General features: G+C 43.0%; 2 protein-coding genes and 1 long non-coding RNA gene across 5 annotated transcripts in view; 2 read left to right on the top strand and 1 right to left on the bottom strand.

Moving 5' to 3' along the window:
• Positions 1-1,876, top strand: part of CHN2 (chimerin 2) — a 163,293-nt gene extending 161,417 nt beyond the window's left edge. Inside the window, exon 13 of the mRNA XM_048302692.1 lies at positions 27-1,876. Coding sequence (XP_048158649.1) covers positions 27-198 — 172 coding nt within the window. The 3' untranslated portion in view covers positions 199-1,876. The remainder of the gene's footprint in view (positions 1-26) is intronic.
• Positions 1,877-2,185: 309 nt separating this feature from the next.
• LOC125325563 lies at positions 2,186-10,056 on the bottom strand. Of its 2 annotated transcripts, none has more exons than XR_007203407.1 (4): positions 9,954-10,056; positions 8,786-9,033; positions 7,951-8,121; positions 2,186-2,386 (listed from the first exon to the last, which is right to left on the bottom strand). It is a non-coding gene; the product is annotated as an uncharacterized LOC125325563 (long non-coding RNA). The 2 variants fall into 2 exon arrangements; XR_007203396.1 differs by lacking the exon at positions 9,954-10,056 and adding an exon at positions 9,336-9,520.
• On the top strand, positions 9,607-13,648 carry PRR15 (proline rich 15). Of its 2 annotated transcripts, none has more exons than XM_048302703.1 (2): positions 9,607-9,735; positions 10,212-13,648. In XM_048302703.1, exon 2 carries the CDS (start codon positions 10,221-10,223, stop codon positions 10,581-10,583), a length of 363 nt encoding a protein of 120 aa, XP_048158660.1. In that variant the 5' UTR covers positions 9,607-9,735; positions 10,212-10,220; the 3' UTR covers positions 10,584-13,648. The 2 variants fall into 2 exon arrangements, with proteins under 2 accessions (XP_048158660.1, XP_048158669.1); XM_048302712.1 differs by lacking the exon at positions 9,607-9,735 and adding an exon at positions 9,791-9,866.
• The last annotated feature ends 9,958 nt before the right edge of the window (positions 13,649-23,606 follow it).

The following is a 23,606-nucleotide window of genomic DNA, read 5'->3' as shown; positions in this document are numbered from 1 at the left end:
TTTTTCTTATTTTTTTTTTATTTTAGGGTTACCTTGCATGAAAAGGAGAATTTTATGAATGCTGAAAACCTGGGAATAGTGTTTGGACCTACTTTAATGAGACCTCCAGAGGACAGTACCCTTGCTACACTGAATGACATGCGGTACCAGAAGTTAATTGTGCAGATTTTAATAGAAAATGAAGATGTTCTCTTCTAGTCAGAGAGGCATATCTTCAAAGCCGTTTGTTTTAAGATAATTAGTCTGAAGGAAAAGCAACATTTCTTTAAATTTTTTTAAACAGAAAGGAAGAGTTCCTTGACTGCACTTCAATTTCTGCAAAGTTGCAGATGGATGCCAAAATGTTTAGGGAAAGCCTATGTCTCATAGACATATGCCTCTTTGTAGAAGGGAAAAAGAAGGTCAGAAAAAATCCTCTTACCTTGTATCTTTTGCCTTGTCTCAGATGTATATTTGTTTTGAGAAGTTTCAAACAATTTTATTGTTAACTTATTAAGAAACACAAAACGTATTTTAATACGGCTAGAGAAGCAAAAAGGTACTTAATCAGTGTTACTTGTATACACCCTATACATTTCCTTCTTCATGAGACATAATTATATATGTCAATTGTGAAACAGAACCTATATTATAAAGATATTTTTACTTTACCTAGCTGAAAGAATGGCATTTTATTTTAGCAAACTATAAATCAATGCGGTGCATTGATTATTTTCACGTAATTCTTTCCTGCATTTTTGCTATGATATATTGAAAAAATTGCCACTAATGCAGTATTATCCTGACATACCTCTTCCATTGCAAGTGTTTTAAAGGAGAATACCTTTCTTGTGCATATTTCAGCTTTCCTTAGGTTTCTTTGCATTTAGGCACTAGCATCCTAAGATTGTACACTTTTAGCCATTTCTATTTCCCAAAAAATATAGTGTTTTCTCTTTTTTTTTTCCTCCCATGTCAAATACAGTCTTGAGAATTTTTCAAAAGTCCTGGTGGTAGTATCAGTTTCACATGACAGATTTTTCTTGGATTACAGTAATATATGAGTTACGTGATGCTGGGACACTGGATATTTTCTGGCCTTGTTGAAAGTCAGCACTTTCTTGAGTGAATGATGAAGGATTTGGTTTTTCTGTAAAAATTGAGTTATGTTTTGTCATGTTTCTCTATTTATAAATGTACAGTAAATCTGCTAAAATTGTAGGTATTTATCTTGAATGTGTTTCCTGATGGTTTGTTTAAAAAAAAAAAAAAAGAAAGAAAGAATGTGTAGGACATGTGGGAGCTGGTAAATTTAATTATTACCAAATTTTAATATTTTTCTCCCCTCACAAACATTGACCTACAGAGTTCATAGTCTAACTGCAACTTATTCCTAATGTTAAAACTGTTTCTCAGCATGACGTGTTTCTGCAAGCATAGAAAATCAACATACTTTACTACCAAACACAATTTTCAGTACAAAAAAAAATCTAATACTCCCTCATCTTGATCATTTGTATCATATGTGTGGTAACTCAATGATGCAGTTTCCTGAATTATTTCAGGGAGCACATGTTTCTATTCAAATTGAAAAATATGTGTAACTATGATAATGAAGAGAGGTAGAGGGTATGACTGTAAATTTGTCGTCTTCTAGAGAAATAACTAAGGGCTAGATAGATTAACCAGATTTCAGAGCAAATGCTAAATAGTCTGAGTTCCCAATACTTCCATAGATCCTCCTGCCTTGTACAGGACTATTTGTTGTAGGTTATGTACTACTTAATACTGTCATAAAAATGATCTGGAAATGGTTTTATTTTGTGAAGTGAAATATGCTTTGTAATTTATGATAGTGTAAATGGAAGGAAAAATCCCATTAAATGTGTTAAAAGAGTTTTGGTGTCTGTCACTGACTACACGGCAAGCTGCCAAACAAAAATCAATTGCTAATTACCATTCTGACATTGCTGGAAACTTTCCTGCTCAAAAATTTAGAACAGTTTTAATGCATGTCGGAGTTTCAGATTGGCACTAGGTTGCCCATACTACCACAGCCAAGCCGATGCACACATTTATTTTCAGAGACCACCCTGAACCACCTCTGTGCAAAACTTCAAGCAAGCAATGAATCCCAGCATCAATCTAATCAATATCTGAGAAGCAAAGCCATCAGAGTATTTTTCCACACCCTTGAACACAGACATTTGACTCACAATGATTTTCTTTATTTTTTTCTGGTCAGTTCAGTTATGAGGGTTTTTTTAAGGCAGCACACGGGTAGCTTTAGCTTGTCTCACCATCTGGAGTCTCCAACACACGTCCCATCTTAAGGATTTGATGACAGTACAAGGCAGTGTGCCTAGGAGCACCCATGCTTCGTATCTGGAGAGCAGAAGTTTCTCATCTGTTGGACAGAAGAATGAGTATGATTCTGCATCTTAAAACACAAATATCTACTAAATTGTTCATGTTTCACTTGGCTAACTGATCAGCCGACGTCCAGCATCCTCGGGGCATATTGAGAACGGAGGTAAAAGGACCCTGTCCCCTCCACACCTCATTAGTGCCACCTTGTGCTGTGCCTGCTTCATCTCTTGTGTTGCACTTGCCGTGGCCATCACTGCTGCACCTGGGATTGAGCTGCACAGCTGAGGTCAGACCGTTTCACATTCACCATTTGAGGAAATAAAAAGGCAGGAGACTTCCCTTTGCAAAACTGACTGCTGAAACAGTAGAAAAATCATATTTACCTTTAATGGAAACCTATACTTCAGTACACAGAAAAAAAAATGGGTCTGACTGGATTAAACCGAATCCTTCTCTTTGCTTCAAAGCATTCAGCAAGAGTATGATGAGTTATCTCACATGAGGCACTAGCAGAGAGTGTAAGAGTCCTTTGGAAGATGCTCCAGGAGGCTGTGTGTGAGCCCATGTGACTTCCCTGCTAGGTCATTTCATCTCGAGTAGAACACAGTTCTGCACCTCTGGGAGCAGCTGAGGTACCAGTGTCTGACTGCAATGGATCCTGCCTGCAGCCAGGTGTTCAGCAGAAACCTTGTTCCCCTCCAGCTACTGGAGAAGGCCTTTGGTGAAACAGCAAGGCCCCTCCTGCAGCCACCCACTCCCAATTCCTGTCTGCCATTCAACCATCCCTATGTTCTGGGTGATGCTCTGTGCCCCCTCACAATGACTGGGGTGAGACAACTTGCCTTGCATAAGGCAGAAGTGTCTTAGCCACAATCAGTGAAACATTACATCAAGTTATGTTAATGATTTGTAAGGTGGTAGCTTTCCAAAGCGCCGTGGAACAGGTGACATCTCCTCTTTATACTCATCTTTGTGAGACTCACTGCTGTCAGGTTTAAATATTTGGAGCCCTCCAGAGAACTGAGCACAGGAATTGTTTTCTGACACCACCACGCTGGAGACAGGCAGCACGCTCTGTGTGCACACATGTCCTGAAAGGGCACTGGACAGGGAACTGTCAAAGGGTTTCCTCAAATGAGACACCGATTCGGGGCTCCTCCACCCAGAGACCAGTTGCTGTGAGGCTTAATTATCTCTCTCCTGCTGTCAAATACTGCTGGAATTGGACAAAGGATGTAGAAGTTACTGAGGAAGAAGAGTTTGTGAGGGGGAGGGGGGAAAGAGAAACAAAGTGCATAGTAAGGGAAACTTTTTTTTAATATGAAGTTACAAAGTACAAAGACAGAGCTTTGTTCTCAGCTCTGTGCTTTGCGAGCTGAGGTCAGTTTAAGCTTCAAAACAGGTCTAACAGAGGACAAATCTGGGTGAATTGGAACCACATTCATTTTATTTCTAATGAAGACGTCAGACTACACTTTCCCCCACACTTAGCATTCTCAAAGCTCATACAATATTTGAGTCTTATTGACAGAGCCCGTGCTGCAGGGGCACTTGGCCTAAGACCCTGGGAAGGAATGTATCAGGTCTGGGGTCTCTTCTGAAACAAGGTTTTTGACAGACCTGAGCTGTGCATTACTGGCAAATGCAGTACACAGGAGGGAGAAGGGATTGCAGGTGTGGTATTGAGCTAAATTCTGATCTTAGAGAGACCTTGGAGAGGTGCTGGGAATACCTGGAGTAATAAATAGCTGGGCTGAATCATAGAATCACAGAATCATAGAATAGTTTGGGTTGGAAGGGACCTTTAAATGCTATCTAGTCCAACTCTTCTGCAACCTCCCTGCAGGAACCTGTCTGGCCATCTTCTTATCTCTTTATTGGCAAGTACAGAGTGAAGTTCTGCAGAAAAGAGAGGAAGAAAATTCCAGTGCAAATAGACCCCCCACCCATAACCAGGGACTGAAAGCACAAAAACTCTTCAGGAGGGAGGTAATTCACAAACACTTAGGCAAGAAGAATGCCATCTAACTGGATCTTCAAAGCAGAATTACATTGATATCCCTACAGCTATCTAAAGGGAATGAAGAGACTGTAGGGCTGACAGAGATAAGGGTGAGAGCATCAATACGCTTTAAGTTCTTTAGCTGTAGAGATTAATCCCTTGATTAAAGATAATGGTTAAGGTTCAGAAATCTGAACCTTAGGGAACTAAGATTATTGCTGAATGCTCTAGGGGTTGCAGATGCAGGACATCAGTGCATCTTACATGGGGGCCATACTTTACATTATCTTTCTCCAAAAGCATGGTTTTTCTGAATATAGTTGTGCTGATGCTACAGGTAGTGCCAGGACTGGACATTCAGCACCTGAAGGCCATGGATTATTGCAGAATGTTTTAAGGACTGCAGTTAGGAAGAAAGTTTATGTCAGATGGAGCCAGTGCTTTGTAAGCTACAGTAGAAATGAACAGCTGCTTATAAGTAGAGAAACTGTCTGGGTTGAGTTTACAGCAGATTTGGGGGTGGCACAAACCAAGGTTGCCACTGGAAGTCACTTTCACTGCAGGGCCTGACAAGGTGCCAGCCAAAATACTCTCTCTTTTCTTGAAAGTATGAGGCATTTGTTACCACTAAAAGGAATGTTAGAATGAGGAGTAGGGTTAGATTTAGGGTTTGGAACTGTAAATCTTGGAGAGCATAAATTGCTGCCAGCCATATTTGTAGATACCTAAATTTCTGTTCCACTGTAGGGCACATATGATGATCAATGTGCATTAAAAAATCCATATTAATTACCACATGCTGCTGCCCAAGAACTTCAGGAGACTGGGCTCCGTAGGTACCCATAACATCCACTGGTAACAGGGTTAGGTTAGGAATCCAAATATTGAGGAACCAGTAATGTCACTGCAAGCTGCACAGCCCTCAGTATTAGGAGTAGGGATGATGTCAATAAGGGGCTATTGTTCATGGCGGGGTTTTTGTTGTTACAAACATGAGTGTCACGGTTGCAATTAAAGTAGGAATTAGGGACAGACCTTGGAAATCTAAAGCCTGAAGGACTGAGTGGTTCCCAAAGTTGTGAAAACTGCAGGATGCTGGTATCACTAAGGATCATTCAATCTGTGGATTCTCTGGTTAAGAATAGGGATATTGGATGAATGGACTTTTTTGCAAGGCCTGCAGAGCTAGGAAGGGTAATGGTGTCAATAGTCACCATATATATCCATATTTTTCTCATCTGCTGAAGGAATAGGACCTTAGTTTTATCTTCAGATACTGTAAGGGTGAAAGAGAGGACAAATGTTAAGAGTTTGGGATTAAAACAATCAGACTGAGTATGCTGCTGGACATACAAATGTAAGAATAGGGCTGGTGTCAGAGGCTGGCTGGGAACTGAAAATTGGAGGAGCTGTGTTTATGGTCTGTTTTGATGAAGTTTTGGCCTTCCTTATAGTTATGAGTATTTTAGGTAAAGTTTCAGAATCTGTTGAGTTCTGAGACAGATTTTTTCAGGCAGCTGAACTTCCCATTGAATGAGGATGAGCACCAGCACTAAGCTAACAGCTTGCATTCTGCTACAAGACTAGTTCCCTTCACAGAGCTACCTTAGGGCCTGTGTAAATAAAGATATTGTCTGCCTTAGTGTTGGAAGTAAGATCAGAAAACTTAAGATTATATCTGTGCCAGTCAATGAAATGGAGTCAAGGCAGTCATGCCCAATCCATATCACACTGTACTTAAATGAGGTCCTCTCAGGGGCCCACGGTGTCACCTGTGGCTTTTGAGAGGCTTTTTTTTCTAGAAGCACTGATTCAAGAATTGTGCAAGGGCTGTGTTTCAGCCCATCAAACTGCTGTTTTCATAGTCAGAGGCTATGATGCAATGCATGTCCTAGACTGTTACATGAGGAGTGGTTGTGAACTGAGTGTTTGGAGGGTGCAAAGCTATGGAGGGGACAAACTTGTGTAGTTTCATCCATTCCACCTAAGGGGAATAATCCTTCGCTCTCACTGCCTTGAAACCATGCCTGACCAGTGAACAAAGACTGACAGAGGCCCAAATTCGAAATTATGCCAGGGAGTCACCACTATAAGCTACATATACCAAGTGCAGGGTTCAAACCCATGCCCTAGTTCTAATTTTTTTTTTTTCTTGGCAGGGCAGACATAGACTGGTAATGAATACTGTAGATCCACAGTCTTGAGCAGCAGCCTGGTTTCAACAGGGAAGATGGTCTCGCCCATTATAAAAGGGTTGGAGTCCTTCCTGTGGTTATTATAGTAAAAGCTAAGATTTGAGAAGCTGCTAGCACTTGGAAATCTCAATCTATGAAAAATTAAGTTACTGCTGGCTTCTTCTGAATTGGCAGCTTGATACAGATGGGACACAGTTGTTTGTGTGGTCTTTTCCTGTACACAGAAGTCCACAGAGGTTTAAATTAACATGACATTTAGGCTCTGAGACTTAGGAATTACAAGAACCAGTTTCATTGCTGAATGCTAAAGGGCCAACTTGTGCCAGCAGGTATCAGTGTTGCTTTTTTTTTTTCTGAGTCAATTACTCAGTTGTATTTCAGGGTTAAAAGTTTAATTGAAACTTGAAGAACCAAATATGTTGAATATTACTGGGAATATGCACCTTGGCAGAGCTCTGCTCTCTATAGGTGCCAGTGCCATATGCTCTTTTCAGTTGGCCTGAACATGACCTTGGCCTTAAGGCTAGCATTTGAGAAACCTGCATTTCAAACACCCAGTATATTGGCTGGATGGTCTGGGGTTTCAGGGTACATGAGAGCTCTGACACCAATATTCACTAGGGCATTTTATGCTTCTGGGGGTCCCCTTGGTATAATTGTAACTGCATTTAATATCAGAGTTTTGGAAACCAAAGGGTTCCATGGTTTTGGGAAGGCCGATGTCTGCAGTGGATGGTGCCTCTCTTGTCCTGCTAGTAGAGATGGGTCCCCTCAACACAATTAGGTGAGAGTGTGGTTTGGCAATCCAAGCTTTCCAGAGCCCAGTTTCAGCTTGAGCACAGCAGGGTCTGCAAAGTTTGGAAAAAGGACAGTGGGAACTGCAACAAGCACTACTCTTTTTTTGTTCACTGCAGTAAGTTAGGGGTTGTAAATAAGATTAGTTTGAGGGCTGACATCAAAATCAGTCTTTGAAAATCTATATCTTGAAAATACCAGGATATTTCTGAATTTTGGAAAGCCTGCAGAATTATGAAGAATCTTATGTCAATATGGTCCAACTGTACAAAAAAGGAGCATGTTATAATGTGAAAAAAGGGCCCTAGTGTTTTATTTTGCAGTGTACTGGGGCATCTGTTAGAATCCTGCACAGACACCCCAGCTGGGACTACAAAACCCCACTGCTTTTTATCACAGCCTCCTGCAAAGACAGGACAGAATTTAACTGCAGCATTCTTATTAAATGAATGTGCTGTCCAACTTCCATGCATTGAAATAGGTTATTTACTTTTCTGTTTAAATAAACACTGTAAATGTATGTATCCTGAAAGAATACAAGTACTTGCAGCAAGAAAGGGAGAGAGCATACATTCTCACTGTCAGAGTTGTTTTTGTATAAACACTAACCTTAGTGACAATCTTGTGGAACAGCATGTTGTGACTTTCAAAAGCAGAGCAGGTTTTGCTGTCCTCCTGCACCACCACATACTCATGCAGGCAGCATCCTCCCACTCCCACGTCTCTTACAAAGCTTTCCAAACTGCCTCTCTCTTTTCAGCAAACTCTGCTTTCAGTACACTGTCAAAAAGGAAAAATCTCTCATTATAGGACTGTTTGAAATGGGTTTAACTGAAAAAAACCCACACTGATTTGAAGTAAATTTGGCATTTTGTGAGCTAAGAGGTCAGGTGTATGGTAGCCTATTTGCAGAGTGAAAGCTGTAAAACACAACCAGTAAATTTTTTTTTTTTTTTTTTTTTTTTTTTTTTTTTTTTTTTTTTTTTTTTTTTTTTTTGTGAAAAGAGCATTTAAAAATACTACCTTTATTTCCCTTTTTCCCAGGCACTTCCCTGGGACACAAGATGGAGAGAGATGCTGGGGTTGTCTTTCTCTACAGATACAAGGGAGTAGCAGAGCAGGAGAAACTTGACCCTATGGTTTACTGCTGCCCTTGGCCCAAGAGAGCCTGATGCCCTGAGGCTTTGTCTTGGAAAATGTTAGTTGCTTACTTGTTAGGAGGGAATGTAAAGGCTGTCTTTTATCACTGGAAGTTAGTGTTTCATTCCATAGAAGAATTTTTTTGGTGTTGAATTTAATTACTATGATAGTTTGGAGTACTTTCAAGTGTGTATGCTTCCCTAGCCAAAAGCCTTTGCCTTTGAAGAGGACAATCTACAGAGTAACATAAGTGCATCCCCCAGGCTCCTCTGCCTCAGTAGCCTGCATTCACCAATTTCCATACCTCTTTTCTTTATGGACTATTCAGGGAAGCTGCAAGTAGCAGAAGTTGATCTGCAAAAGAAGATGAGGCTGAAATATGATGCTTTCGCACACTCTTCCACACCATCATAGGCATCTTTGAGTGGCTGACTGGGTAGCTGATGGGAAGGGTGTTAGGAATCAAATGCATATTACATGGCATAGTTCTCCAAGAACAAATCATCACTTGTAACACATGGTGTGGCACAAGCAAATCTTTTTTTCTTCTTTCTGGGTAAATAAAAAAAGTGAAGTCGTTTGTATGGCCATATATCCATCAGCACACATAAAGTCAAAGTCCCAATGCTAAGTCAGTTTGAATACAACTGTCAGTGTGACCTGCAGCTCCACTCGTTTTTTAAAGAAGGGCAGTTAACCACAATTCTATTTTCTTCAAGGCTATAAAATACCCACCCACGCACATGTATCACGTGCACAAACAAAAAGCAGTGATATTTTGTTTCAGCCATGCACGCTGGCAACTGCGCATCCATCCACCCTCGGCAGTCCCGGATCTCACGGCGCTGCTTCACCTGCGCTGAGGCTTCCTGCTCCGCCTCCTCTTCCTCTTCCCCCTGTCTCTCCTCCGCCGGGTGTGACTGCAGGGCACACCGACCCTCCTCCCTGCAGCCCCGCGGACTCGGGGCCGGCCCCTCCTACCCCGTCGCGCGGGAGCCGGGCAGGTGAGCGGGAGCCGCCCGGCCCCGGGGCTGGCCGGGCCGCCGCTCCGCCCACGGGGGCGAGCCGCGGGGCCGGCCGGCACCTGTCGCCGCGCCGCTCCGCACCGCCTCGCACAGCCGCCCGGCCGCCCTCCCCGCCGGCCGCTGCCCTCCTTCCCCGCCGCGCCGGGGCACCGCGGGGCCGTGCGGCGGCAGTGGCCGCGCTTCCCGTGGGGCAGGAGGGTGCTCCCGCAGCGCCGGGCGGGCGCCGCAGGTCAGTGTCGCCTCCCGTACCTGTTGCGCAGGGAGCTGGGGGGCGGGGAGAGGAGGGAGGGAGGGAGAGAGGGGAGCTCCAGGACGCCTCGGGCTCCCGGCCTCGTCTCGCGGGGACGCAGCAGCCCCAAGGTACCGGACCTCGGGTCTACTTCTGGGGATGGGGGGTGGCGAGTGCAGGGAGTGGGTCCCGCGGCTCAGCTCCGGGGCTTTATTTACCTGTGACTGTGCGAGCCGCGCACGGAGGCGGGCGGCGCTTCCGAGCCGCTCGACGGGGCGCAGAGCGTCCCGCCCGTGCCCGCCCGGCCGCCGGCGCAGGACCCGTCCCTCCCCGCTGGCCGCTCCCGGGCGCCGGGCACACCTCCCCGGCAGCGCTGCCCGCCCCCCGGTGCTGGGCAAGAGGGGTCCCGGCGCCGCCCGAGCGGGGAGGCGGTGTGCCCAGCTGCCAACCTGCCCTCGCCCTCTTCTTCCCCGCAGGAGCCCGAGATGGCGGACAGCGCCGCGGCCACCGCCGCTCCTCGGGCCGGCGTGAAGAGCTCGGCGGGGCCCTGGTGGAAATCGCTGACCAGTAAGAAGAAGCACAAAGAAGCGGCGGTAGCCCCTCCGCACCCCGCCGCCAGCGAGACCCCCACCGACCCTCCCAGCCCCGACGGCCGGGAGGAGCAGCCCCCTCCCTTCGGCAGCGGCGATGCCGCGGGAACGGGAGTCGGCAGCCGGCGGAGCCTCCGAGTGTCGCACTCGGGCCGCTTCAAGGAGCGGCGGAAGGTGCGCACCTCGCTGCTGGCCGACAGCCCCGAGGTCTTCGACGGCGGCGGCGCACCAAGCCATGCCGCCCAAGGGGCCGAGTAGCCCAGGAGGACATTGCCGAGGAGCTGCCACTGGATGGGTGGCCGGAGAACTGGCGGGACAGGCGGCCGGAGTCAGTGACTGCCCCACAGCTGTGCTTGGACCCATGCTTGGTGACCTGTAGGCGTGTGGCAGCGGCCTCCCGGACACTGCGGGGAGCCCGGCACCGCTGCCAGGCGACGGAATCGCGTGTTGTGTTACATGAGCACCGCCAATACCAAATCCCCGGATGATGGGACGATGTGATTGTCTTTAAAAAAACCCACAAATAAACACCCCACTCCCTGTACTGTGGTGAGCGGACTCAAAGGTGCTATCCCAAGGCCGATGGTGGGGTCTCTGAACCTTCCCGCAGCCCTTGCCAGGAGCCAACGTGTTGACTTCTGAGGCCTGTGACCCAGCTCCTTTTGGCTCTCAAGCCGAGGAGGTGCAACAAAGTGCTCTTATCTAATTTCAGGGCCGAGGACCTCCGGCGGTGCCGAAAGCACGCCTGTCCTGCCGTTAGCCACGAACACATCCTCCGCCCCCCACGGGGGTCAAAAGAGAGGTATTGTGAGGGGCAGGCTCTTGCATTCCCTCATGTCCCACATCAGATCACATTTACACATGGAAAAGGCAGGACCATGCTGGTGTTCTCCCTCTTCTTACTGTGTTGTTGAGCAGATGTTTCAGAGACTGGTCCCTCATAGTTATGTTCAGAGGGAGGCCCATGTTGTCTAGCAATTCGCACTATTTATCCAGGGGATACATGATTTTTGCATAATTGGTGATAACTGGCATAATGAAGCTCCAATGAAGAACTTGTGTGATAAGATGCAAACATTGTTCTGGGAGATGAGACCAGCCCTGGAGAGCACAAGCAGGGTTGCAGTTCTAATGTGGAAATAGGCTTGGGTACCCCTGGAAGTGTTTACTGTTTACCACGTCCAAGGCTTTTGAAGCAAGGTTAAGTGCCCCAGGATTTCTTATTATGGTGAGATAATTTGCTTTCACTTGAGCAGTTATCTGCTCCCTCTAAGTGCTCTTGGATTTTTGGACGAGTAAATATAAGCCAGATTTGTACTGGTGGTGCGTGCCTTACAGAGCAAAATTAGTTAAAAATACTTGGCAATTATACATTTCTTGATAATAGGTGATGTAGCAACAACTGACTTATTTATTTTAAAAGCATTTGCAATATACTTTATATTGTTAAAATGGTTTTAGACCTTTTCTGAATACAAGATACTACATAATGGCAGGGACTGAAGATTATTTCCTAACAGTCAAGTATTTTGCAGTTATGATTTTGTTTGGTTGTAACTAATCATTTGCGGTCAATTAAAAATAAAAAGTGACTGGAAAGGAAATAAGAACTGAGTTCCAGTTGAAAATATGGATTAAACCGGCCACTGACAATCACTGAAATGATGCACTAGATGCTGGGCAAGTGCCCCATGGTTCAATGTGCACAATAATATGTAATGAGCCTTGAAAGCTCCTGTGCAATAAACTCAAGACAACCTAACTGCTGAGGTGCTCACTGGTCATTCACTCCTTCAGACTCTGGAACCCAAAGACAAAGGGACTATAGCATCAAATCGATTTCCATGAAAGCTTTTTCTTTTTTACCCACTGTGTAGATACTTGCTTTTTAAATTTCATTAAGTAAAACTACAAGGTACTGGATTTGGACTGCCTTTTTATGTTGTTGACTCCATGCTGAGCAAGCAAAGATCTGGGGCAGGGTGAGGGGAGCTCTTTAAACTTTCTCCTCAGAGGTGCTTTTCTTACGGGAGGCCTCTTCAGTCAAGGGGCATCTGAAAGACTTCTCTTGAGAGGAAGCAATTGGAGCAAACCTATTCTTGGAAAAAGGGGGGTGAGAGAGAAGGAGGAAAGTTTAAAAGCTGGAATCAGAGGTGGATAAAGAAGAACCGTATTCCAGTTACGGTTAACCCAGGATGGGAGTGAGGGGTAAGGAGGCAGAAAGGGATGGCTTTCCTGCCAGGGTTGTCATACTACCTTTGGAAGGCAAACTGTTCATGTTTGTCACAGGCAGAAACAGTCTGCCTGTATTTATGTATTCTATGGTCCAAAGAAACGTTTTTGTATGTGTGTCTCCAAAATGGAAGAACAAGTAACTAGAAATTGCACTGATGCATTTCTTAACTCCTGTATCTGGTTTGGTGTGAGTTCTGTGAGGGTCAAATCCTCAGAACTACCCAGAGGGTGGAGAATGAATTCAGGCTATTGTTTTATATAGCTCATGTAGATGCTTTTCTGTATTTTTAATCCTTTCACTTTTGTGAAAATACAGTTTCCTCCTCTCTTCTGTACCTCAAAGCTGCATTGTTCTACAGTAAACCTCTGTTTGCTCTTTGGAAATGCCTCAGGTTTGTTAGTTGCAAATCTTTACCTAGGCATAAGAAATCTCCGATTTGGTTTTTATTTGAGAAGTCTGGCATGCTGCTGCTAAGATTCAGTATCAATACTGGTTAATATGTGACTAAATATTAGCCATGTCTTAATCCTTGCATATGATACTTTATCTTGGAAATTTGGTCAGAATATGGAGTCAATAAACACATGTAAAATGCCTCACAGCCCTCCTCCATCTTTATCCTGACCTTGAGCTGTGGGAAGGAGACGTAATTCTATCTTCCTGCTCAGTCAAATCCTTGCTTCAATGAATATGATAGCAGCCACTGAAAAACTAGATCCATGAGAAAAGGGGCTGACTGCCTCGTCTCACTTTCCTCACCCTCTGTGACAGCAATACCTGCAGCTTAGTGCTCACCCATGTACCAGGAGGAGGGAGAAGGCCTCTTGGCCATAACCAGCCTGTTGCACGGAAATAGTCCTCTTGTTTCTCAGCCTGAGCACCAAATAAAGCTTAAGTAATCTGTACACATGTAAATGAATTAAGCTGATACAAAAAAAAAACTCTTGGCATTTTATGGAGCACCTGAATCATTTTTTTTAACCCTTGAAGTGGAAATCATTTCTTATGTATTGGACAATACTTGCTCTGTTGTAACAATAGTGCATTTCTGGGCATTGGATTATTAAAAGGCAGTTTGCACTCTTAATGTGGGTATTTTTCTCATCTTCTTTATAAAGATGATGCATCAGAAAGTAAGTTGAGGAAAAATAGGGTGACTGAAAAAATAAACTTGCAGTTTATTTTTAAAAGCAAACAGTGACATATTGACAAAATAAATGGAAATAAGCAGATGAGGTGAACCTCAGTGGAGTCAGTTCTAGTGCAATTTTCTTAATATTGTCCCAGATACTAAGGATTGCTGGTTTAGGCCAAAAAATAAATATTTAGCAAATAGAGAACTTTTCAAATAAACTTGCAAAGTATATGCTTGCTTATTCCTGCTCTTGCCAAAACTAAAAATAAATCTCTGAGTGGTTGCCTGGTGAATCATTCCCTGCTATTGTAGGTTGGTCAGTCTGGACCTCAACACAGATTATAGGGAGCACCTGCAGAAAATGATCCTAAATTGGAAACGCTGGAATAAATGCCTTGAAAGCCTCAAGACTTCTAACCTCAGATGTTATGTCAGGGTATGACTTAAACTGAACGGAGAGAATGGAGCAGGGACCTTACCGTGCAGGGGAAGAGAAGAGTCTTCACTGTTTGGAGGGTTGTTTAGTTGTTTTTGGTTTTGTTTTTTTTTTTTTTGGGGGGGGGGGGGGGGGGAGGGGAAAGAGAGTTGTAGGCTTTTTGAGTTTGGTTTTGGTTTTTGGGGTTTTTTTTGGTTTGGGGTTTTTAGGGGTTTTTATGGCAGTAGTGGTGGTTTTTTTGGTTTGTGGTTTTTTTAGTTCTCTCTTCATTTTAGTGCCACCAGTGATAATTTTATATTTAAAATATCAAGTCTCTTATCCCTTAGCAAGATAACCTCATATGAAGGCTAAAATCTGAAGGACAGAGCTCCTGGCCTTGGCCTGGCCAGGGCAGCTGGATGCTCCACCTTAAAGCCCATGTTTAATTTGGCTCATTTAAGCAGCTGGTATCTCATCGGAAGGCAAGCTGTTTCAAGTGCACGCACAAACTGGAAGCTCATTTTGCTGCCTCTTGGGATTCTATCTGGTAGAACAAAACAAAGAAACCCAAACCTGGTATTTTCTAAGATGCCTTTTAAAAGCTGGAGCAAGAGAGGGTTGGTTATAGAATGATATTTGAGACCATATAATTACACTGTTTCCAAAAGCAAACCTTTCCCCTTCATCACTAATTTATTATAAATAAGGTGGGAGACCTGCTGGCTGTGATTTTTCATTTCAGAATACAACAAAAGAAAGAAAGTTGCTCAGTTTTATAGACACCAGAAGTAGTGAAGTAGTTTATCAGTTTTTCCTTAATGACACATCTGAAATTCACAAGTAGCTCTAAGAAACAGTATTTGAATGTAGTCCTCAGCTAAAGCATATTGATTAGCAGCTGCAGCTTATGAATTTGATTTACTGCCCATTTTATCTAGATAAAGCAATATAACATCAGCTAACACGTGTTTTGGGGATAGCAAGTGGTTTTCCACGATAGCTGTAAGGCATAGTTTTAAACAAAAAATCTACCCTAGTGAGTAATCCTCATCAGATCTAAACATCATGTTTCTTGCAAGTAAAATGAGATAGAATGGTTTTCTTCAGGGTATTAGTTACCAGACTATTGGGTGTTTCCGGATGTGGGAAATAGGCTTGATTCTCAGACACAAGCCTGTGTGTTCTGTGAATCTTCTGCTGCCTGTTTGCAATGTCTCAGGTCTTTCCCCTCATCCAAAGTTATTCATCGTGCTAGTTCCTTTTACATCAGAAGGTAAACAGCATGACTCTCCCCATTACCGAAAATAAGAACCATACCTCTGTATGCCTGTTGAAGTGAAAAATTACAGGTAGTGTGCACTTGAACTTTGGTGACTCACTTTTTTTTTCCCACTGCTGACTTAAGTTCATTTTGCTTTCCAAGTCTTTGTTTTATCCTCAGTCTGTAAATGTTTGAGCAGATAAACTGTCCGCTGATCTCACAGGAGCTTCTCAGTGACAGGAGAGTGGGCAGCACTTCAGTGGCCAAGGGAAAAGTTAAAATAGGTCTATTTCTGGGTTCTTTCCCACTGAATTTTATGAACAGGAGCAGAACTGAGCCTTAGTTTTGATTCTGGAACTATGACTACCTGGGAAACAGAAGGAGCCTCATAGTCTGTGCATTCTTGGTTGTGTTTATCTTGGCATGTGCTTTCAGTGATAAGTTTCCAAAAACCAGAATTGGTTCACCTGTCCTGTTTAACATCATTGGGCCCAGGACTAGGACCATGGTGTAAACTTCAAAGAGAAATCCGGCCAACAGTACTTCCTAGAAATGCTGTAGCTCAGACCTCTGCAAAAAGGAGGAGGAGGAGGAGGAGGAGGATGAGAGAAAAACATATTTTCTGACTTCTCTATTCTTGTGTTCCTTTCTTGGTATACCAGTGCTAAAACAATCTCCCTGCTAGACCCTAAAACAGCTAGAGAAGTAGAGTTTATGAAATAGGCAGATGTACAGAATATACAAGGACAGCATTTTGCACTGGCACGCATTTAAGGAAGAGACAAACCCACGGCTAGATACTGCACTGGGCATTTAGAGGTAGTTTAATTCTTCCTGCAAGGCTGGCAAGTTATGTTTTGTTCCTGGCTCAATTCTCAGCTGACTAACAGTAGATAGGAAAATGCCTCTAGGTAATATATTAGCTATCACAGGTGTTAATTAACATCTGCTGAATTGCCTCTGAAATGGCAAAGAGTGAAAAAGTGAAGAATCACCTTAGAACAGCAAACATTCCTGACTATGACTGAAATCACATAAGCTTTGAAAAGCTGAGGCCCCATTTTAAATGATCAGTTGAAGCACTTAAAATATTATCTGTTTTTGTTGATGACAGCTATTTTTCCTTAATCTGTATATTTTTATTTTTCTGCTGTAATAGTTTACCATGCAGATACCTTTTTAATAAGTATTCTTACACACTTACCTCTTCTGCTGAAACAGAAATTTGGCTGAGCTTATCACCTGCAAAAGGTTTCCATAAAATTTGAAGATATACCTATGACTTATGCATAAACTTAAACTCAAACTCATAACAATACCTTGCAGTAGTGGCGAGCTCTGGAGAAGTGAGTTCACCTGAAGACTGATCCTTTCATCTTCCTGAAAAGAAGCATGCATCATTCCTACTTTAAAGAAAGGAAATGCAGGATATAGGGCTAATGTAAAGCTTCTAAATGTGTGAACAAAATTATGCATTAAGTCTGAGAATAGAAATCAGACTGTGCCAAAACTACCTAAGAAAACCAAGGTGTAATAAGCGGTGGCAAGAATGTCAAATGGGCTTTCTAAAGTTTTAGACCTCTGAAAGGAACCTTTGGGTGTGTGGGAGTTTTAACATGACTTAAACTTAGCACATCATTGCACAGCGTCTTGCAGGGCATGGCTGAGACTTCAACGAGAACCAGAGATGGGCAGAAGGGGAATTGCATCTGTGGCATTGGCATCCCACTTGCACACATAGGAAAAACAATTTAGTTATATCCTAAGATGTGTATGTAAACCAGTGTGATTGTGTGGGAATATGTCTTCCCTCCTGCACCTGCAGATTTCCAGTGTGGTCAAAGGGTCACACTGACAAAGGCATTGAGGTGTCTGATTCCATTTACTTCAGTGGTGTCTCAGTACCCTTGTGGCTCTAAGCTTCAGTAAAACCTCATAAAAAAGGGACTGCAATTACACAAAACTGTCAAAATTGTACTAGATGAGAAGGTTAAAAAGGAAAATTTCTGGTTTATTTACCAGTGCAAATGGAATTAACAATGCAAAAAAGCTGCCTAATATCACATGTATTCTTTATTCTGTATTTTCAGCTGTTTGTGCTGAAGTAGTGTAGCTGCTTTCTCCCCTCCTCCCTGGTATATTCTTGCTTTCCAGCTGCTATTTGATCTTTTCCAGTCTCAACTTGAAATTATTCCTTAGCGAACCTCAGCCCCGTGTAGCATTTCGGCAGGGCTATTGTTCTTTTGTCCACTGCCTGTAGATCAGCTTTTACTGCTAAACAGCTTCTTTATAAACCCCAATGGAACCTTCTCTCGTGCTTTTGTTTGCTTTGAGAACAAGACCAAAGGTTGAAGAGAGTTTTAAGTCCGGAGGTGTGCGGAGCCCCGCCATCCCTCCCCGTGTTTCTGTGTTAGTTACTGCTTTGGCCTTTACCTGTTTTGCTTTGCCAGCCAGGATGGGGCACACCCTCACACAGCACAATACAAACCCCTTCAATTAAGAGCTGTTCAAGCTCTTTTTTAAAATATTTGCTTCAACAAATGCCCATGTCAAGCAGCAGTCATACGACACCTTTCGAAACCCTTTAATCCAGAGTAGGAACCAGCAGTACAATGTTAACTTGGTTTTGGGTCTGAACCATCACTGTAAAGGTTCTCAGGGCTTGTTCCCAAGGCTGGGGAAAGGTCACTTGCCAAGGCTTTGCTGGTACTTTATGGCATTTGTGTGCTCTATAACAGTCTCTACAAGTGATACCAAAAAAGTGCCTGTAATTAGGGAAGAGGCAAAAATAGCAGCATAAATTTGGCTTCTTGAGATTGGGAACTTCTGCATGCCCAGTGTGCACTAGCAAGTGAGATATTTTCAGGATGTATTTGACACCCAGCCTTTGGCATCTGCATATAAGATGCCACCTGCCAGTATGTGTGAAGGATTTTCTTTTAGACATGGACCTGTGCAAATCAGCATGCAGGAAACGTTTTGAAAATAGTGTCCTTCCTGTCTTCCTTGGGAGTTGGGGCATCCCTGCACACCCCATGTGACTCCTCAGTGGCACTGGGCCTGAGGAGGCCAAGTCTACCGCATGTCTCCTAAAGCACCTTGGCAGTCCCTCGAGAGGAAAGAGAACTTGCTCAACCAACAAAATGCAAAGTAGAAGCTACTTCCAGCAAAGTTAATGCCACAGGGATTCTGCAGAAGTGCCTCTTCATCTTCTTTGCCAAATCAAAGCTACTTGTGGGAGTTGTGTTGCTGCTGCCTGTTGCTGTGACAGCTTTACCACCTGCTTTCATCTGCCTTTAGCATGGCAATATCATCTGGAAATGTTTGACAAATTTAAGAAGGGGAGTGGTTCACTGAAGGCTTGTCTAAGAAAATAACTTGGAGAAAAGTAATTTTTAAGTGATAAAACAGAGCTAAATTTATGGGGAGAGATTCCCTTGTTTAAGGCCTTATCTGTTGATTAACACAACCAATAAATTCTTGTGATTGTGAGTGGCAGGATCGTATCTGAAGATGCAGCTGACTATGGGGGATGGATCTAGGTGCCCTTACACTCCAGTAGGAAGCAGTGTGTGTGCTCTGAAGGACTTTAAACCTGAGGCTCTTTATCCTTTCCGATGGATGAGATCCCAACTTGTAGAGAACGTGCAGACTTTTCACTCCTATAATTGGTTTTTAAGAAAGGCACATTGACAGTCCTCTTTTAATCAGTCTTCCTTACAGCTGCTCTGTTACCGTGTGCTGTTAATCTTCATCCTCAACCTGCCCAGAGGCTATTAAAAATATGCCTGAAGATGAAGATGCCTTGTGGTATCAGGCAGTTAGAGAAACCTGCCCATCCAATAGACTGGGAAGATTTATGGCCCCAGGTATCTCTTGTGACAGTGGTAGGTCTGAGTCCCCTCAGGCATGAGGGAAACATAATTGAGGAAGCCGCCCTCCTTGTAAGTGCTTTAAATGTCAAGTTAGGTATCTCAGTGCTGTTGATGGGGCTCAAAAACTGTTAGGCAAATTCCAGTACAAAGATGGGGTTATAATCCCCCAATAGTAATTTCTCTAACAGTTGGTGTTGATGTCTTGTCAGAAGTGGGAGAGCTTAGGAGAAGAGTTATCCTGTGTTCATCCTATTCAGGAGATGAGAAGGGAGTATTTGCTATCAATTACTGTCAGAGGGTGCTGGATTAGATGAATGTTTGGTGTGACCTGGTAAAAACCTGTATCTTGTTAAAGAAAAAATGAAAGTAAGCTCTGTGTGTCTTTGTGGAAGAAATGGTGCTGGCATATGAGCTCTAGAAGCAATCCAAGGCTCTGGAGGTAGCCTTGATGAAAGCATGATCCAGCAGAAAGGTAGGACACAAAGTACTCATGACTGTCCTTAGAACTTTCACCCAAACCCAGCACCTAAGCTTTGAGGAGTCCCATGCTGGAGTGGAGCCCAAAACTGCAATTCCTTAGGGAACATGGCTTTGCTATCACACCAAAAGTAATTTGTACCAGAGCAATGACCCTTTACAAAAGAGGGCTGCATTTGTCAGTGCTGGTTTCTCTCTGGTTCAAACCTAGCAGGTACCTTTTGCAGCTGCTACAATGAGCTATAACTTTGCCAGATTTTATCTAATTGTGGCTGTGGCTAATTTTTCACACTGTGTACTTGTTCACAGGCAGATAGTATTTCCTAAATGCTTTTGAATTCCTCTGCATGGGAGCTGCATGAACAGAAGGGACAGCTTTCTGCTCCTAGGGGTGAACAAGTACTTGGCAGCAGTTCCTGTGCCTGCACTAGAACATGAAGTATCTTCAAAATGCTTTGTCATGTTCAACATTTTAAAAAAACCAAAACAACAATAAACACAAAAGATGGCTCCAGGCATATGCAGGGTGAAATGGCATGCTGGTGTTTATAGCAATTAAACTGTCCAAAGTTCAAACAATAAAATATTCAGAATTACACAGTAATAGACAATGTCCTTCCTGCTACAGGGAGAGGCTGTTGTGAAAGGCCTCATCCTTTGGGAGGTTTCATCTCTTTCCCAATGGAGACACCCAGGTCCGTCATCTCCAGCTTTCCCTTGCAGTAGAAGATAGCTTTTACACTCATGTACTCTTTCTAGTGACTCTAGATTTTAGACTTATCTACCAAGGGAAATATTTTTTAAATCAGTTATGTTGTAACCTTAAGATGATCTAGAGTATGCCCTGGTAAAATTTTAATGTGCAAGAAGGGTGAGAATTTTACCTGTACAACTCCAGCCATGTGAAGCTGACCCTTTCATGTGTACATAAAATTGCTTAACATTGATTATTTCCTGAGCTGACACCTAGTAGCTTCTTATAGTTTATGTTCATAGTTTATGTTTTTAGGTCTTCATTCGTAGTTGTTAGAGCATGGTGCCAATAAGGCCAAAGTCATGAATTCAAACCCCCTATGGGCCATGCACTTAAGAGTTTGACTTGATCCTTGTGGGTCTCTTCCAATAGAGAATATTCTGTGATTGTGTAGGATTCTTCAGCAACAGCCTCAGTCTCACAGAGAAAGACTATTTTACACCACTGTAATAACCCCAAGGAAAAAAAAATCACTAAAAATACTTCTTCTGTCATATGTACTTCACAATCTGTTTATAAAACAACAACAACAAAAAAAATCCAGAGTTTATTCAAAGGAACTCCAAGTTCCTCTGGAGCAGGGGCTATTCTAAGCTGCATCACCAAATTAAGGCAAGGAAATCAGACAACTGACTTTTAGTAACTACTGAGATTTTAACCTGTAGGAATTGTGAATCCCAGATACAATCTGCTGCTCACAAAATTTTTTATCTCACCCTCCTATGAGTTTGAAAACATGCAGTTTACAAGTTTTATTTGTTGGGCACTGACAATAGCTGCTGCTGTTGATTCTGGTTCTCCATCAGGAGTGATCGTGTTTGGAGGATTTAAGCTTTCCATAACACTTAAACCTTTTGCTCTTTGATGCATCGGTCTTCACACTCATTCTGCCCTCTGAGGTCTCACGAGGCATACTGAAATTTGCAGACTGGTACGTCAAGGGAAAACACAACCAGGAGATCCCAAGAGGTTTTAATCAGGCTTACAATTATGTTAAACATAAATATCCTAAAGCTTTATACATTAGCAACAGTGGTATAAATGTTAATTTTCATGTTTGCAGGCCTTCCTCTTAACACTGATGACTCAGCTAAGGACACAACTTTCCCAGATTTTCTACAACTGACTGCTATCCACAACTAATGACACACTATAGGATTAACTGAATTTGTCTTAAATTTAAGAGTAATGTATATAACTAAACCAGGAGTAAGTCAGGCCTATAATTTTATTAGATTCCTTGGGGAGGAAGAGTTAATCTGATGTTCTTAATACTTGTGTAAAAGGATGTCTGGGTGCTTAAGGCATTACAAGGGATGAATGGTTCGCTCTTGCCAGAAGTGGTGGGGAGCTTTAAAAAATAGCACATAGGCATCTCACCAGTTGAGTGTATAAACATTGTTTTGTGTTGGGCCTGGAGTAATCTCAGTGGGCACCAAAATAGTTTTTAATCTCTCTCTGCCACCTTCCCTAGCAGATCCATTCACAAGGTGTGGTTGCTGCTGTCCTCTGCTCAGCAGTGTGTAGCTGCTAAGGCATAGGTAAAAGGTCCTTCGCTCTGAATTCTCGATGTAAGGCTTTTTATTTTCCATCTGCACGTGCTGAGTAGCTCTGCTTCTTGCTGGCTTAGAAAAGATGATCAATGGATGTCTCCCACACTGCATTCATGCACACTGCCAGCTCCACAGGAGAGATGGCACAAGACCCATAACCCACTGACAGTCTGCTCCTGAAAATGTCAGAGAAGGCACCTGAAAGGGGGAGCCAGAAATCTGCAGGGCAAAGTCTGTCTCTCCCCCAGCCAGAGCATGAGGAATACAGTTCATTCTTTGTGATTTTGCCGTGAGTGCTACAAATCCTGTTGATCTGAACCGTAAATTGTGCCAGAGCTGGAAGGTTGAAGGAGTAGGAAGACCAGAAGCTGAGGAGCAAGACATCATGTGCTCTGTGTTGGTTACAGATGCAGCAGGGTAACCTGCCAGAAAGGAACAAGGCATGACAGCATACTGTCTTCAGAAGGGACATCCATTGTAAAACAGGTTTGGACGTAAATATTTATGCATATTGTGTGCTCTTTGATGGGCAAGCAGTCTGCTTTGGTATGGTAAGAAAAAGAGCCCACTAACAAACTGGGGGCAGGGTTGACAGTCGTTCTGTCTTTTATTGTTATTTGCATTATGAGCATGACACAATGCCTATTAACAAATCCTATACTGGCATTTTAAATAGTAATGTACTAAAGCTAATCCTGATCCATGGCTGGTGGATGAAAGGACATTTGATTTCCCAATTGAGAAAAGCTGCTGAGGACAGAAAAACTTTCCTATTATGCTGTTGATATCTGATACTCAGTGGAGTATACCAACAGTCCCTGCTGGCCTCAGCCACAAGAGAACTATTATGAGTTTTTCCACTTTTTTTATCCAAGTTTTATATGCAGAGACATCTTGATTTCCTGCTGCTTTGGAAAATAAATAATTGCTGGTAGATACATGGAGAGCTTTACTGGACCCTAGCACTATTTGGCCAAAGCAATGTTTTACTTTGAGTGTGCAGCAATCACCATATGTATTTTAAAATTATACATATTTGACTGCAGGATCCAGAGCTGTTAGGTATAAAGAAAGACATATCTTTTAATTCTTGTGTGTGAAGACTGAAGATCTAGGTATAAAAAGGGCATGGATTTGAAAAGTTCTGTCTTCCACAGCAATCAGAACTGAGGGGAACAATTCCCTTGTTACTTGGGCAATAAATTATTTAATTGAAAAAGAAATAGTCCTCTCATGAATCAATAATATTTTAAAAGACAAAACTTTTAAAGGGTAATAAATGGTCAAGTGCTGGAAGCAGCTCTCAATGAAAAGGCAGTGGAGGGCAAGGTGACAAGACTATTGATTATTCAGAAAAGTCAGAGTTTAAACTACAGTCTCAAGAGTTGATAAATAGAATGACAGATGAAAGTCAAAGTCAGTACAGTAATGGGTCCAGAGAAAACAACCCTTACAATGGTAAACTCTCCAGAAGTTATTACTGTGCAGTAAAGAGAACTTGAAACTGTTGCGTTGGCTATTTCAGCAAGAATGCCAGCTCAGTACCCTGTGGCAGTCCAGAAAAGAAAATCAAAT

This window comes from Corvus hawaiiensis, chromosome 1 (genome assembly GCF_020740725.1).
Source record: "Corvus hawaiiensis isolate bCorHaw1 chromosome 1, bCorHaw1.pri.cur, whole genome shotgun sequence".
Lineage (NCBI taxonomy): Eukaryota > Metazoa > Chordata > Aves > Passeriformes > Corvidae > Corvus > Corvus hawaiiensis.
This window is presented reverse-complemented; position numbering and strand designations above follow the sequence as displayed.